Source organism: Toxorhynchites rutilus, chromosome 2 (genome assembly GCF_029784135.1).
Source record: "Toxorhynchites rutilus septentrionalis strain SRP chromosome 2, ASM2978413v1, whole genome shotgun sequence".
NCBI classification, from domain to species: domain Eukaryota; kingdom Metazoa; phylum Arthropoda; class Insecta; order Diptera; family Culicidae; genus Toxorhynchites; species Toxorhynchites rutilus.
In genome coordinates, this window is record NC_073745.1 from 10,877,181 (window position 1) to 10,895,477 (window position 18,297).

The 18,297-nt window shown below is 39.5% G+C and overlaps 1 protein-coding gene across 1 annotated transcript in view; it reads right to left on the reverse strand.

Annotated features, from left to right (window-relative positions):
• Window positions 1-2,991: 2,991 nt before the first annotated feature.
• LOC129770368 (ras association domain-containing protein 10-like) overlaps window positions 2,992-18,297 on the reverse strand; it is a 94,344-nt gene continuing 79,038 nt past the window's right edge. Inside the window, exon 5 of the mRNA XM_055773155.1 lies at window positions 2,992-4,543. Coding sequence (XP_055629130.1) covers window positions 3,562-4,543 — 982 coding nt within the window. The 3' untranslated portion in view covers window positions 2,992-3,561. The remainder of the gene's footprint in view (window positions 4,544-18,297) is intronic.

Consider the following 18,297-nt stretch of genomic DNA (forward strand, 5'->3'; position numbering starts at 1 on the left):
GTCAACTAGCTTTTTTATAAAAATTTAAACAATTTCCAAAATCTCATTCTTTGACTGTAATTTTGTAAGTACAGTAGAACCCCGATTATCCGCGAAATAGTCTGGCAAGCTCACCGTTGATTACGAAAATCGCGGATAATGCAATAAATGCCTAAAAATATGAAATATGAATATGAAAACGTTGTTGTTGGAGAAACTTTTTCCCTATAAAAGTGCCCATCTTCCTTGTTGGTAATTGTATCGACTACTCATATACTTTTTTAACGAATTTAAAAAATTATGTTTCTGAGAAAAATGAATTTAAATTTTTATAATATTTATTTTGTAAACTGACAGAAATGATATTTTTTTCAAGAACATTTAATCAATTTCCAACATTTAATTTTTAGATAAAAAATTCGTAGGTCTTATAGTTTTCGAGTTCGAAATTTTTATTAAAATTAGAGAAAAAATTTGGGTCTTTTCAAAAATAAAATGACCTGTCCTTACACCCACAACGTTTCACTGCAATCTGAGTTGGTGCTGCCAACTCCTAAGACGAGTTGACATGTAATCTATATATATAAAAATGGAGTGATGTCTGTCTGTCTGTCTGATTCTTATAGACTCGGAAACTACTGAACCGATAGACATGAAAATTGGTATGTAGGGGTTTTTGGGGCCGGGGAAGGTTTTCATGATATTTTGAGACCCCTCCCCCCTCTCTAAGGGGGGGCTGCCATACAAATGAAACACAAATTTCTGCATTACTCGGAAATTAACCAAGCAAACGAAACCAAAGTTGGCATGTGAAAGTTTTAGGGTGCAATAAATGTTTCTATGATGGTTAGACAGTCCTTCCCCTCAAAGGGGGGGCTGCCATACAAATGAAACACAAATTTCTGCATTACTCGAGAATTAATCAAGCAAATGAAACCAAATTTGGCATGTGGAGATTTTAGGATGCAATAAATGTTTCTATGGTGATAAGATACTCCTTCCCCCTCTCCTAGAGGGGGCTGCCATACAAATGAAACACAATTTTTTGCATTACTCGGAAATTAATCAATCAAACGAAACCAAAGTTGGCATGTGAAAGTTTTAGGGTGCAATAAATGTTTCTATGATGGTTAGACAGTCCTTCCCCCACTCAAAGGGGGGTCTGCCATACAAATGAAACACAAATTTCTGCATTACTCGGAAATTAACCAAGCAAACGAAACCAAAGTTGGCATGTGAAAGTTTTAGGGTGCAATAAATGTTTCTATGATGGTTAGACAGTCCTTCCCCTCAAAGGGGGGGCTGCCATACAAATGAAACACAAATTTCTGCATTACTCGAGAATTAATCAAGCAAATGAAACCAAATTTGGCATGTGGAGGTTTTAGGATGCAATAAATGTTTCTATGGTGATAAGATACTCCTTCCCCCTCTCCTAGAGGGGGCTGCCATACAAATGAAACACAATTTTTTGCATTACTCGGAAATTAATCAATCAAACGAAACCAAAGTTGGCATGTGAAAGTTTTAGGGTGCAATAAATGTTTCTATGATGGTTAGACAGTCCTTCCCCCACTCAAAGGGGGGTCTGCCATACAAATGAAACACAAATTTCTGCATTACTCGGAAATTAACCAAGCAAACGAAACCAAAGTTGGCATGTGAAAGTTTTAGGGTGCAATAAATGTTTCTATGATGGTTAGACAGTCCTTCCCCCACTCAAAGGGGGGGCTGCCATACAAATGAAACACAAATTTCTGCATTACTCGAGAATTAATCAAGCAAATGAAACCAAATTAGGCATATGGAAACTTTAGGGTGCAATGAATGTTTCTATGGTGGTTAGATACCCCTCCCCCCTCTCTTAGGGGTGGCTGCCATACAAATAAAACACAAATTTCTGCATTACTCGAGAATTAATCAAGTAAATGGGCGGGACGAAGTTTGCCGGGTTAACTAGTTGGTGTATATTCTCAATACATTATTCTATCAAAACCCGTGTGAAAAATCTGTTGCAAAATCAACACAGTACTTGTTTCCACAAGATCATGTGGTGAACGTCGAGAGCGTTCAACCCTGCACCGGTCTTGCAGCGATGGCTAGGGCGCGCACCGGTTGCGGAAAGACCGGAACCGGAAACGAGAAAGTCGACGACACTGACGATGACATAGCACACAGCACACTGTGTGCACCACATTTGCATGTGTGAAAAAGTGCCCCCTTTCCAATTAAAGCAGCCGCCACCCCCGCACGACCCCCGGGTTTTGTTGGTTCCGCCATCGCCCGATTATAAATGCAAATCTAAATTAATAACATTTATCTCGTTCGCATTTGACATCTATTAAACGTTTTGTGTTTCATTGCTGCTGCTGTGGTGTACGACTGTGTATGTGTGGGTGTGTATTAGTGCGCTGATCCTTGGCTGCATCGATGGACGTGAATGCACCTATGTGTGCGCGGGAATGTCCCGGTCGTGTATATTTGTGTGAACATGGGTCCTGAATAAATTACGACGTTCGCGAGCGCCTCTTCTGAATACAATTATTATCACTTCGCCTGTTTTCGTTCGCCTCTGCCGAATCCCGCGAGCGGCTTCAGGTGGATTCTGGAACACACGGTGATCCCCCCCATCACGGCTCAACTCCGTGGCCCGTGGTGAGGTTTATGTATGAGATTAACATTAATTTGCACGTTTGAAAATTTGTTTTAAATAATGAATCCTGAACTCTCTGTCGAGTGCTAGATTTTGAAATAATATCACCGTGTGATATTTTTATTTGTACGGATTCCTCCCTCTCTCTCTCTATTGGTCACGGCTGAGGTTTCCGGGCTCAATCGCACGATCATTTCGCACGATGTATTCGCTTTATATGGAGATGTGAGATTGTGTGATTTCAGAGGGTGACACAAGTTTCGAAATTAATTACGAAACGGGATTACCAGGTTCACTTTGTGGGAAAATCAACTCGCGGTTTCAATTGGCGAAAACAACTGTTTGATTTTGGTGTATTGGTAGCTTCAGTTTTATTGTCAGATCGAAACTATGAACATAAATAAGCAAAAACACTTACACTGCATGGACGAAAAAAAACGATGAAAAATACATTTCACTATTTATCTACAATTAGAGGGATTCCTAACGATGCGTTTAACGTTCATCATCGTTCCCCACTAAAATTACCTTTGACCTTCTACTCGTTATTTGTTTGGTTCATTGGGACGCTGTTCAATTTCTGTATAAACAATCTGCTTAATTTGTCGTTTGTTTTGAAATGCATTGAAATCTTGAACTGACTAGCTCAGCAAAAAAAAATATCATGAAAAAACAAAAACACAAAAAATACACTCTATTTGTAGTCGGAAGCAATCTTTAAGGGAAATACCAAAAAAAAAATTGAGCTTAGATTCTAAACGTTTCTAACGTCTATTCTTAGGTGATATGTTTGGTTATAAGAATGATTGTTTTTCCCTTAATCCTAACTTAGAGTTAGATGTAACAATATGATGAAAATATTTGTATGTTATCCCCCCCCCCATTTCTCTTTGATTTTAGTTTACACCTTTTTGTCTCTAGCACCACATTTACACAAGCGTTCCTACGCTGGAAAAATCATCACCTAGTGGTTCCGCGAATCCATCGCGGCCATGATGTTGCGATTCAGAGAACATCGCAGAATTGAACAACTGTTTGGGACAGGTCTTATCGTCCAGCGTTGCGTTGCAGTTGTTACCTAACTTACTCGTAGAATGAATGAATTTATTGATTTGATGCACCGATATTTGTGGTGGAATGGCATTTGGGGGCACGACTGAAAATCGTTGATTTCGGAGCAATGTGTTTGTGTTTTGGGCCACCTCCGGTCGGCTTTGATGTTCGCTGATAGTGTACAACGGGTAACTGTTGTGGATTGGTGGTGTATGATCCACTATAGGCGCAACGGCGTCTATCATTGGGCCAACTCTGCCGACGCTCAGCACGGGATTGGGTTTGGAGAAATCCATTATCACGTTGGACTGCAGCTCTTGCTCGTCAAGTTCGTCTTGGAGACATTTCAGCAAACATGTCTTCTCCCTCAGGACGATATCCGAGTGTTTGAGGGTTTCATCAATCATCTGCAGCTCACTCTGACTTTTGTCAATACTGGTGTTGATCTTCGTCAAATTTTCTTCCACCTGGGCCTGCGTTTGGTTGGGTATATCCAGCTGGTAGCGTCGTATTCGATCGAACAGCTTCACTGCCGCTTCCTCCTCCCTCACTATCTGCTTGTTCAGCAAAACTATGCTTTCCATCATTTTGATCTTCTCCTTGAGGCTCACATCCTTCTCTGCCGCCGATGATGATGATGCTGGTGATTCGATGTCCCGATCGTGACACGATTCTACCTCGGGAGATGCGGCGGTGGTGGCCTCGGAGGTAACGCCACTGTCGCCCGCGCTGGGGTCCAACTCGGACACTTCCGGTAGGCCCCTCAGGTAGGTTTCGAGCAGATAGTTCTTACCGTGCTCCCGCTCGCGCACTCGATGTCGTTCCTCTTCGATTTTGCTGATCTGCAGCTCGCGGTCTCTGAAACGTAAAAAAAATATTATAGATTGGGGTTCTTATATTTTGGAAATGAATTTGTATCTATTTATTTCAAGCTTTTTAGTACCTATGAGTACAGAATGGTGGCATGTTTTTCAGAGCAGGTTGATGAAAATTCCTAGACGAATATTTACGAAAGTCAAGATGAGTGGAGTTGGAATCCCTATGCACCTATCAGAATCGTCCAAGAGTAGCAGGGACTTTCAACAAGGCTGAAGTCCACTGTTCAAAGTGACCACAGAAAGATTGTAAAATCTTTCTGATTTAAGTTCGATATACTGCTTGATTCAGCAACTGATACTACTAGACACATATGCTGTATTTATTAAGAATTAATGTCTTTGAAAGTGTGATTCCTAGGCTTAGGCAATAATATTTTCCAAAACCTGGAAGATTGCTCTTAACACATTGCGGACCGCTCACGAGCACATTCGCGTTCCATCTATTACGGATGGATCACGAAATAATCCATGTTTTCTACACTTGATGGTTCAATCTTGGTCTGCCAAGCATCTAACAAGGCCTACCGATGGCTCGCCTTCATCTCATCCACATCGAAGGAAACAGTCTTATTCGTGGAATCCGAGCAAATAAAGCGTACAAGTTTGCCCCAAAACGTGCTTGAAGTATTTGAAGAAAACTGGATCCTGTAAAAACGTTTTATGTTGAGTAGATCGGAAAATGATTTTGACGTGGGACTACGTCTAACCGGAATGTATAGGGGGTTTAATGAAAACCTAAACACAGAACATGCAGGAAAAAATGAAAGATTTCGAATGCTTATAACTCGAACATTCCTTACTGGACCGGAAGGATGTTTGCGCCAGTTGATAGGGAATATTTCCACGCATCTATCGCAATTGATAAAATGTTGTTTTTCATTAGATAAACAATTAAATAACTGCAAAATGTTAAGCGTTATCTAAACGCCCTAACTACCTCGTTTTGATTGGCCCGATTCACGGTTTCCCCAACACAGCCATCAAAACCAAGCAGCCTTGGGTGAATCGGCATTGCAAATACATGAAAGTAGGGGGAGCATTTGTTTTCACTGAAATGTGTTCCCTAATAGAGATTTGAAACCGAGGTGTCTGGAGAAAATCGACATTGCAAATTCATGCAAGTCGGGGGTATTTTTGTTCCGGCAGAAATATGTTTCCCTAACACAGACTTCAAATCTATGGAGCGTGGGGAAATTGGCATTGAAGAAACATGCTAGTCGGGAGTATTTTTCTTCCGACTGGAATGTGTTTCCCCAACACAGACTTCAGAACCAAGGTGTCTGGGGAAATCGGCATTGCAAACACATGAAAGTAGGGGAAGCATTTGTTCCCACCGAAATGTGTTCCCTAACAAAACCAAAGTGTCTGGAGAAAATCGGCATTGCAAATTCATGCAAGTCCGGGGTATTTTTGTTCCGACAGAAATTTGTTTCCCCAACACAGACTTCAAATCCATGTAGCTTATGGAAATTGGCATTGCAAATTCATGCAGGTGCATGAATTGCCCTTAAATGGCATTTGTTCAATCTTTTTACTCACAAAGCAAATATACTAAATTCAATTGAATTCGGAAATTGTTTCATTCAAACAACAATTTAATCAATACAAACAAATAATTGCTAAGCTAAGGTCCCACGTCAACCTTGCGGTCATCATAAATTTCATAAATTTAACCCACCCATTTTTTTTATCCAATCCAATGCTTGAGAAATATAATTTCCTCCGAAGCTTCGTGTTGTATTTATATGCGGTTCATAAAGTGGCGAATCAATCAATAGTTTATAATTGATCACATCGTTTGAGCAAATCGAAATGACGTTTCCCACACAGCGATTAATTGAGGTGCATTGGGACACGGTTTCTGATTATAGAACACTGCATTAAATCTAACCTCAATCCTCTGTTCTTTTTCTTCTAACGCGAATTTTAACATTACTGTAGTGTTTCTTTGACAATCTACGTTGCTATCTTTTTCGCACTCACTTTCACCTAACCTTAGCTTTGGTTCGACGTTTTTGCATTGTTTGTTTCAGCGTAAACATTTGAAAAGGGGCATGTGGAAATTGTAGCGAATGGAAGCTGAAATCAAGGCGCCTAGAAGTATATCCTAAGGTGGGCCAACTTGCTAAAACCCAGAGGCGTCTCGTCCGCCTGTTCAAACTGTTCATAGGACAGGTAGACAATCTCAGAATAATATATTATTCAGTATATTATTTCACATTGAGTTTATTATATGTTCTAGGTCATCCAATTCATTCTGATCAAAGGGAGCACTTTGACTTTAATTGATATGAATATTAAACCCAAGTAATCTTGCTTCCGTTTACATCCGTACCCTTAGAAAAATCCTCGGTCGAAAACTACTAAATACATTTGGTAATGCAAAATTAGTAGAATGTACAAATTTTTTGTACATATTGTCAACAAACCCGCATCCCTACCAGAGATTAGTATATTTTACTCGATAACATTAGTAAACTTGGATATTGTCATATCTGAAAATTGGTGAGAAAAGAGCGTATTAACCATTTTCATTGTTCCCATAAGGCAATACGGAGGTATAATAAGGATATAATTCTGATACGTGCATTTTCGGCGAGAAAATGTAGCCGATATTGGGCTTCCGAATCATTGTTCTGCTTCACATATGTGTTCATTAGTACGGTCGAAAATGACTATAGATTGGTAGTATTTACCAAAAAATTCGTTATATTTACTAATTATTTCTCTCAGTGTATACATCAATCGACCCTTCAACGAAATAAAAATCCGAAAATCTCATGTGTCACAACATGCGGCAAAAATTATTTTTAGGTAACCTAAAAAAGAAAACCTGTACACTTAATTAGACCGGCTGTATATTCTATTATTTATCGCATCTTCCTCAATCGAAATCCATTCTCACAGTTAAAAACCTGAGAAGGTATCCGAGAGAACTTCTCTAAAATCAACCGTCCCGTCGATACGTTAATCATAGCTTTATAGAACTCCATTCGCGACGGCGGTAAGTTATCTTTGCGAAACCTGAAAAGATAACCGGAAGAACTATAAAATCAATCGGACCGGCGTTATATTCCGTTATTCATCTATATTGAACTTCCATCTCGAAGGGACACAGTTATATTTCAAAAGCTTGAGAAGCCGAGAGAACTCCTCTAGAAACAATCGTCCCGGAGTTATGTTCCATTATGCGTAAGCTTTATAGAAATTAAATCGCGACGGAGGAGAGTTATCTTTAGGTAACCTGAGAAGGTTACCGAGAGAAATCCTCTGAAACCAATAGAAGTTCCTCGAATATTGTTTCACAGTAATGTTCGAGTGGTGGGAAACGTTATTTTGATCTGCTCGAATGGTTAATTAATGGCTTATTTCGCTATTTTATGATCTACATGGTTCGAAGTAAATTATATTTCTCAAGCACTGGAATAGATAAAAAAAAATGTTTTGAATAACTCAAAGTCGAACTTCTTAAAATAAAACGATTTTTTAGGGTCCAGTTTTCTTCCAGTTTTTTTAGGAGTAATTTTACAGTTTTTTGAAAAATATTATTGGCAACTCTGCGAGCGAGCATGATACAAATAAAAAAACGAACCAATTCATTCATGATTTCTATGGATGTGGTGGTATTCTTCGTTGATGTGTGGTTTTAATTTGAGTGTTTTTATTGGTTTTGTTCATTCGACAACTTGAACCCGGTACATATAGTACACGTATGTCTGCTTACGTTGTAGAGACGATTGAACTCCCAGAGTTTAAAGTCTCTTTAATCCATCATCATCATCATTGCTTACGATTCAAAACCTCCGCTGCATTGGCCGGGCATGTGGATGAAATAGCTGCGTACTTTGGTCTTAATGCTGACAAAATTGTGGCCCAGAGCTATGATAGCGCGCACGTATTGAGCTTGGTTTTGCTTCACTCGTGCACAAACAACAGGAAAACGTCATGGTTTTTCAATACGATCTCATCTCTTGTGGCATTTTTCTCGCAGTCGTCAAAACGCAGCGAGACATTGAAGCAATTTATGGAGACCAACATACCAAATGTTTGCAAAAATAGATGATTTGAATTATGCACCTATCAATGCATGTTTGGGTGAGATTTACCTCGGCGACAGTGTCTTTGATGCTGAATCTTTTACTACATCCAGAGGTCCTCCCGCATTCATGCTTGAGTTCAACACTGTATTCTTGCTAAAACTTTTTACGAATATTCTTTATTCTTTATTCTTTATTCTTTATTCAAATTTAATTTGTAACTTGAGACTTTTGTCTCTTTAATTGTTACACTGATTAACGTACAAATGGTGCATTACTGATTATTAAATTATTAATTATTACTTTGAAGAATTTCTTGAGTTTAACAATTAAAGTGCTCTATACATTTCCTCTTAAATAGTGTTTGTGATTTTACAAGAGTCAACTCATTTGGCAATGAATTCCAGTGTGAAATGCCTCTCACGAAGAAAGAGTTACCATACCTGGAAGTGAAGTGTCGTGGAATTGCATATTTTTTTGAGCGTGAACTTCTTAGAGTTACTAGTTTTTCGTGTAAGTAGCCTGGAAGTTTTGTTCTTGCAAGATTGAATAAAAAGATGCAACATCTCATCGGAGCAAATTTGCGAAATGGACAACCAATCAGACGATGTTGAAGGTGAGAAACTCTGGCAAATCTACTCAATCTGAAAACATATCGAACACAAGCGTTCAATGCTACTTGTAGTTTAGATTGCGCAAAAACTGATGAGTTAGATAAAAGGAAATCGCAGGCGATGAAGTGCGGCAATACCAGGCTTTTGAAAAGCTTAAGTTTAGTGTCAGTGCTGAGGAACGATGTGGTAGCATACAATGTACGAAGGGTACCATACACTTTTCCACATTGTTTAAAAATAAATTTATCAAAGCTAAAGTTAGATTGAATAATTATACCGAGACTCAACCCGCTTTCAACATATTGAATTATTGAACTATTCAACTGCAGCACTGGTTTGAGAACGTTATTGGATTGCGAGTTATTTATGAATAATGCATTGGTTTTATTGGCATTCAACATAAGTTTATTTCTGCACGACCATTCATGTATTCTGACAAGGTCTCCATTTATATTTCTTGAAATGGTCGATGCTGTATTATCCAGGCAGTCGAAGTATATCTGGACGTCGTCCGCAAAAATGTGTATTTTACAACATTTTAGAACATCAGGAAGATCGTTAATATACAATGAGAATAAGATTGGTCCTAATATCGAACCTTGGGGTACTCCCGAGGATATTGGAAGAAATCTAGAATAAACATCGTTACTAAAAACGGTCTGACTTCGTCCTATTAGATACGATCGCAGCAATGTCGTTGCATGACTCGAGAAATCAAAGTTTTGCGACAGTTTTTTACACAAAATTTCGTGGTAAATCGTGTCGAAAGCTTTCGAAAAATCAAGAAGTAATAGGACAACAGGTCGACCCTTATCCAGAATAAGTCCTATATCATCGAACACCTTCAGCATTGCGGTTTTTGTGCTGTGATGGGGACGATATCCAGATTGCATCGAACTTAGCAGGTTATTTTGATTTATATGATGACAAATTTGGTGTTTAATAATTCGTTCAAATACCTTGGACAGCGCACAGAGTATACTTATAGGGCGCAAATTTTGGATGTTATTAATGTTTGCCTTTTTTCTTATCGGAATTATTTTAGATTTTTTCCATTCGTCAGGAAAAACACTTGTAGTTATGATACAATTAAATAAATGAGTAATCGGTTTGGCCACAAGCGAAATGATTTCAAAAATTTAATTGGAAGAGAATCAAGACCTATTGCATTGGATTTTATATGGTATAAAGTAATTATGACATCGTCTTCATTAATCAAATTGAAATAAAATGAATTTCGGTTTGTTACAAATTGATTGACATTATTCTCAGGGGAATTTCCAGAAAAATTTCGAGCAAAACTCTCATTTATCTCATTAGAGTCAAATTGTACAGAACAAGATGATTTTGATTGACAAAAACCTAATGTTTTTAATCTTTTCCATAGTTCTTTGGAAGGGAGATTATTGTCAGTTCAGCTATCATAATACGTTCGTTTGGCTTGACGAATGAGCATAGTCACTTTGTTTCGAAGAATCTTGAATAATTTATGATCGTTAGGATCTTTACTATTTTTCCATTTCTTGTAAACCAAATCACGATCAATAATACCTTTACAAATGGAATCATTGAACCATGGGTTCTTAGATTTATTGGGAACAAATGTTCGAAGAGGAACAAAATGATCATGCAGATATTTAATTGTTGAATTAAAAAAGTTTAGTAATTCATTGGAATCATTTAACCGATAAAAACTTGTCCAATCAAACGAATAAAATGCCTGAAGTAAGCCATCTACATCCATCGAGGAATAATCAAGATATTCGACTTGTGGTGGAGTGGACACTATTTCAAAATCAAGTGAAGCAAAAATCAAATCGTGATTCGAAAATACAGGTGAATCTATTTGATTGAAGCGAAGCAAGCGTGATCTACAATTAGAGAGCATCAAATCTAATTGTGATGAACCATTACTATGGAAAAATGTTGGTTCGCAACCAAAGCTGAACATTTTATGAATGGATAAAATGGATTTAAATCTGGATGTTTTAGCCGAATTGTTATCAAGAAGATTCGTGTTGAAATCGCCTACTAGAAGTATATTTTCGAATTTTGTCCCATATTGAGATAGCAAGGTATCGACTATGTCTGCACAATCTACTTCAGGTGGATTGTAAAAAGTAGCTAAAAAAATCTTTTCATTGTTTAGTAAAACTTCAATTGCTATATACTCGGAACATGGCGTTCCTGGTGAATATGAAGAAAAATCAATGACACTATACTTAAGTCTGTCGTTAACATACACCATGATGCCGCCTCCTAGACGCCCCTTTCTATCTTGTCTAACAATGTTATATCCATCAATTTTTAACACATAATCGTTAATATGTTCATTAAGCCAGGTTTCACTGACACATACAATATCGACCGCAGCGAGCTTTAATATTTGTTTTAATTCATCTAACTTGCAAAGCTTGCGAGCACAAATACTCTGACTGTTTACACTACACACGGATAGTTTTCCTGGATGAAGTGTTTGCACATACGGATGTTCTTTATCAAATTTTGCGAAAAATAAAGTCGTCGTTTATATGAATCGATTACAGATAAAATTATTGAGGAAATGACGAAACGGTTTAAGGAACTACATTAATACAAACTGACGTGATCTACATATTTGAATTCAGGCATAATTTTTGATTAGGTTCCACAATATTATTCCAATACTAAGATGAGCACATTCAATACAAATACAATACTGCTCAAGTAACACTTTGGCATTGAAATTATCACAATTTGGTATTGAAAAGCTATTTCTCTCTAATTTTTTGGTCTCATTCTTTGGTATTTGGCTTCTTATATCAGACTTGTCCAAACCAAATTTTGGTATCAAGATAAGAATGAAGTATCCTTAAGTATTCCCTCCTGCTCGATAAAATATTTTTGGAAAATAAACTAGAAGTGGGTTATATCAGTGATATGAGCGCAAGGTAGACGTAGAACTACCGTTGGCTTGGCAATCAATTAATAAGTAACAAACATATAACTCTTAGACATTTTATTTATCGAATAAAATGAGTACCAATTCATTGAGCCGGAAAAGAATTATTAACGCTCAAAAGAGGAATCGATTCCTCCTCGGAAATACCAAGCGCAAATCATAACCCCCACCCTTTCCCCTCCTTAACAACTCGAATCATCGAATGAAATATTTATCATACCACTCCGGTATTGATGTTCAAAACCTTGCACTCCAAGTCTAACGCTTTCGTTTTTGAAACTTTGAACTTATACCCCGGTACAAAAATGAAAGTAAATAAATTGTGATGAATTCAACTTCGACATTCCCCACTTTACAGAAGAGATGATGAAAACCGCAATGCGTAAATTAACGCTCTCGTATGCCGCTGGGCCCGACGGAATACCCTCAGCAGTCTTGAAGCTTTGTGCAGATGTTCTTTGCTCTCCGTTAACAACGATATTCAATCTGTCGGTTCAGCAAAGCGAATTTCCAACCCGTTGGAAATTTTCATATATGTTTCCGGTGCATAAAAAAGGCGACAAACGCGATGTTGGTAATTACCGCGGTATCACGTCCTTGTGCGCATGTTCTAAGCTGTTCGAGACAATAGTAAATGGGTCTTTGTTTGCTTGTTGCAAATACTATATCGACACACAACAGCACGGTTTCTACCCAAAGCGATCGGTATCCACCAACTTGGTGCAGTTCACATCGTTTTGTTTACGAAGTATGGACTCGGGATGGCAAGTTGATGCTGCATACATGGATTTGAAAGCTGCTTTCGATTCAGAGTGAACCACGAAATACTCCTCGCTGAACTGGATAAACTCGGTGTTTCATCAAGAAGTGTTAATTGGTTCAGATCCTACTTATTAGATCGCTCAGTTCGGATCAAGATTGGCCTCTCAGAATCGGAGACGTTTTCCAACAATTCTGGAGTCCCGCAAGGCAGTAACCTCGGGCCGCTATTATTTTCATTATTTTTGAATGATGTTTCGTTGCTGATACCTCCGGAATGCCGTTTCTTTTTTGCTGACGATGCAAAAATATTCAAATTAGTCAAATGCCATTCGGACTGCCAGGATCTGCAAACTTTGGTATGTACCTTGATTGGTACCAGATTGGTGTTCCAGAAACATGCTGAGTGTCAGTGTCAAAAAATGTAACGTGATCTCCTATCACCGCAAAAATCAATCGATCATCCATGACTACATCCTGTTTGGTTGTCATCTTGACCGAGTACAACACCTCAAGGATCTCGGAGTTATCCTGGATAGCGGACTTTCTTTTCGGAATCACTATCACGATATTGTTGCCAGAGCCAATCGCCAATTGGGCTTTATATTCAAAATTGCCGACGAATTTCGCGACCCACTGTGTCTCCGATCCCTGTTCACTTGTCCGATCAATATTGGAATCAAACTCAGTAGTATGGTGCCCCTATCACACCAGATGGATCGCCCGTATTGAAGCTAAAGGGTGTGTCACATCAAATTGCATCACGGAAAAAACGCTGTAGAAATTCGCACAGTAGACCGATCCTTTTGAAAATTTTAGACAGTAAAATAAAAACTATTAAACAACTTTTGGCATTTTCTTTTTATTCATACTTCGAGCCCAAGCCCGTATGCTCGCACCTTCCTCTTTACCCCGTCCATAAGGTTCTGTACAACGTCAGGTTGTAGTTTTTTTTTAACAGAAATCCATTTTCTCTTGAAGTCCGCCTCCGATTTGACAACTTTTGGGTTCTTCCGGAGGGCCTGCTTCATAATCGCCCAATATTTCTCTATTGGGCGAAGCTCCGGCGCGTTGGGCGGGTTCATTTCCTTTGGCACGAAGGTGACCCCGTTGGCTTCGTACCACTCCAACACGTCCTTTGAATAGTGGCACGAAGCGAGATCCGGCCAGAAGATGGTCGGGCCCTCGTGCTGCTCCAATAGTGGTAGTAAGCGCTTCTGTAGGCACTCCTTAAGGTAAACCAGCCCGTTTACCGTGCCGGTCATCACGAAGGGGGCGCTTCGCTTTCCGCAAGAGCAGATCGCTTGCCACACCATGTACTTTTTGGCAAACTTGGATAGTTTCTGCTTGCGAATCTCCTCCGGAACGCTGAATTTGTCCTCTGCGGAGAAGAACAACAGGCCCGGCAGCTGTCGAAAGTCCGCTTTGACGTAGGTTTCGTCGTCCATTACCAGGCAATGCGACTTCGTCAGCATTTCGGTGTACAGCTTCCGGGCTCGCGTCTTACCCACCATGTTTTGCCTTTCGTCGCGGTTAGGAGCCTTCTGAACCTTGTATGTACGCAGGCCCTCCCGCTGCTTGGTCCGCTGGACGAATGAACTTGACAAATTCAGCTTATTGGCGACATCCCGGACCGAACTTCTCGGATCACGTCTAAACTGCTGAACTACGCGCTTGTGATCTTTTTCACTGACGGAGCATCCATTTTTGCCGTTCTTCACCGTCAATGGTTAGGTTCTCGAAGTATCGTTTTAGTACTCTGCTGACCGTGGATTGGACGATTCCCAGCATCTTACCGATATCCCGATGTGACAACTCCGGATTCTCGAAATGAGTGCACAGGATTAATTCACGACGCTCTTTTTCGTTCGACGACATTTTTCCAAATTTACGAAAAATTGACAGTGAAGCATGGCCAACGTGATCTATATACTCTTATCTGATTATAAGCGAAAGCTGAAGATATAATTCCTAAAAATTAAATTTCTACAGCGTTTTTCCCGTGATGCAATTTGATGTGACACACCCTTTATTCAAAAGAAGTTCGTCAGATACGCCCTCCGATTTCTTCGTTGGCGCGATCCTCGGAACCTGCCACCCTACGAGGATCGTTGTCGTCTGTTGAATATTCAACCACTTGAAGTTAGACGCACAGTCGCTCAAGCTACATTTGCTGGGAAAATATTCTCAGGAGACATTGACTGCCCACCACTGCTGGCTCAACTGAACATGTACGTGCCTGAAAGACCGTTACGCCAACGTGATTTTCTGCTGTTGGATCCACGAAGCAGAAATTATGGGTTGCATGAGCCCATCCGTTCGATCTGTCAGCATTTCAACGACAATTTCAATCTCTTCGATTTTAATATTTCTGCCAACAATTTCCGACAACGGCTTCTCGACCTATTTCGTACTGCTGGCCAACTAAGATTAGCATAGTTTTCTATTCATTGAGACAACAATTGTCAGTTGAATTGAAAAATAAATACAAATACAAATACAAATACTATGTTACATATGCATTTATGCATAATATGAATTATCTCATTTGCCTATCAATTAAAGTCAATGGAGAAAATTGACTCTATGATCTTCTGAACCTTGGAATGATCTGCAGAACCTATATATTATAATATGGTATTTGTATAAACTCAAAGCCAGCATGGCACGCGGGTTCTATGAACCATTTTGGGTAAGATTTCTTGCATGTTTATAACATTGCACCAGTGATTGAAATGGTGATCAATTGGTCTGAGCTTCAGAACGTTTTGGAGGACCTTAAACATCTAATATTTATATAAATTCAAATACAGTTCAGCACGTTGCTACTTGGAAAGGCTGTTAAATGAGATAAAAGTTTAGCGATGGAGGGTTTCCTGTATGCTGTAGTAGTAATTAACACGAATTCCTTGATAAAATATTTGTTGTGAAAATACAAAAGCTCGATATTTAAAACACCAAACACCGTTTAAACAGCATTCGTCGAGTAAGAAGAAGTGCCGTGAATGTCCAGTTACAACGCATCGCCTTCCAAATTGAATATGACTATAGCTAAGTCGAATTACGTCAACTCAACAACCAGAACGCATGCGCTGTTCGTTTTATGGCCACTTATTTCCCAACGAATGTTCTTCTTCGTTCTTCCTGGCACTTCTTTTAACCTGTTCGTACATTGGGTCAGTCGTTTCAATATCACTACTTTATATCCTCGTCTATTTTTATTCCTCCCAAATACTCCCCGTGGAAATAAACGTAGTTTTTCGTATACCTTTCGCCATAATGCTCGCCAACTAGTTTCTAGTTTACATTTTCATGTAGTTATATACAGAAAAAGTTATTTCTACATTTTCCACAGGCATAGTAAGGGCGAGAGAGGAATAATATTTATACATTATGAATTTATTTTGAAGCTTATTTTTTTCTGATTATATTAGGCTGTCAAAAAAGTCCTGCGGTATTTTTTTTTGAATTTTCATTTGTTCATAAAATTAGTTACAATCATCTGTTTTAAGTCAAATATGTGCCGTTTTGTTCGATGACTTGTTCCCAACGAGATGCCAACTTCATAATACCCCTGTTATAGAAGCTCGCTTCCTTATTGGCAAAAAACTCGGATAGCCAATTTTCACAGGCCTCTTTTGTGGCTAACTTCTGACTACCTAGCTCGTTCGCCATGGACAAAAACAGGTGGTAGTCACGTGGTGCAAGGTGCGGACTATACGGCGGATGCAAAAGAACCTCCCATCCGAGCTCCCGGAGCTTCTGGCGCGTCACCAAAGAAGTGTGTGGCCTGGCGTTGTCCTGATGGAAGACAATGTGGCCTCTGTTTATCAAAGATGGCCTCTTCTTCATGAGTGCTACCTTCAAACGATCCAGTTGTTGGCAGAACAGGTCCGAATTGAGCGTTTGGCCATGGGGAAGCAGCTCATAATAGATTATTCCTTGACAATCCCACCAAACACACAGCAGAACCTTCCTGGCCGTTAATGAGGACTTGGCCACCGTCTGAGCCGCTTCAGCGGGCTTCGACCACGACCGTTTGCGCTTCACGTTGTCGTTAGTGACCCACTTTTCATCGCCAGTCACCATCCGCTTCAGAAACGGGTCGATTTTGTTGTGATTCAGCAGCGATTCACATGCGTCGATACGGTCAAAGATGTTTTTTTGCGTCAACGTGTGTGGCACCCATACATCGAGCTTCTTTGTGAAACCAAGCTTCTTCAAATGGTTAATAACGGTTTGATGACTTATCCCCAGCTCTTGGCCGATGCTACGGCTGCTACTATGCCGGTCTTTCTCGGCTAATTCAGCGATTTTGTCGCAATTTTCGACGACAGGCCTTCCGGAGCGTGGCGCATCTTCGACGACCTCTACACCAGAACGAAAACGTTGAAACCATCGTTGTGCGGTGGAAATGGAAACTGTATCGGGTCCATAAACTGCACAAATTTTATTGGCAGCTTGAGATGCATTTTTGCCTTTGTCATAGTAGTACTGTAAAATATGTCGGATTTTCTCTTTATTTTGCTCCATATTTGCGACACTATAACTCACGAACGACTTAACCAAACAAAACACTGTCAAGGACTATATTACCTTTCCAACAAGCTATAGTATGACTCGATACAATGAATACAACTAGAACTACGCGCTTACAACGACACCTCGCGGAAATACCGCAGGACTTTTTTGACAGCCTAATATCATCGAAGCGCCGAAAAGGCAAGCGAACCATCAATTCTTTTTAGGCATCCAATTTTTGTCCACCAATCCTGCGCATGCCAATCCATAAATTGTGATTTCCTTACGGAGCAATTTTATTTTTATGTTACTGAAGAACATTTTTAGGTGGAGAATTAACCAGATCTTGTACAGTCCCATTGTAGAATCCTGGAAACGCTTCTAACACAACGTTAATGCTGGTCAAGTTGGAAAAGGGATTGGGATTTGACATTGCTGTAGCATCGAATCTTCAAAACCCGCTTTATTTTCTCATTTGTTTGATCAGCTCCCCGAAAAAACTGCGACAAATATCCTTTGAAATGCTCTGCCTTTCGCTGTCCATTGTTCTGATAATTTCTCTAGCATTAAGTGCGCTACACATACACCGTCTCGTCAACGTGAAGTAAACGTGAAGGAATGAAATGTCAAATATTCTCCCATGGAAATTGTATGGTAGCATTCAAATACACCATACCGGCAACTTTGACGTCGGCAAAATAAGTCCTAGAGAATAGTTGACGGGAACGGTGACGGTGTAGCGCACTTTAATAGCATTGAACATTGAAACAACGTAAGATTCCTCGCAGATATTAGTGAGAATCTATATATTGAGTTGGGGAAAAAGAAATGTCGTATATTGTCAATGAATGGCAACACTTAA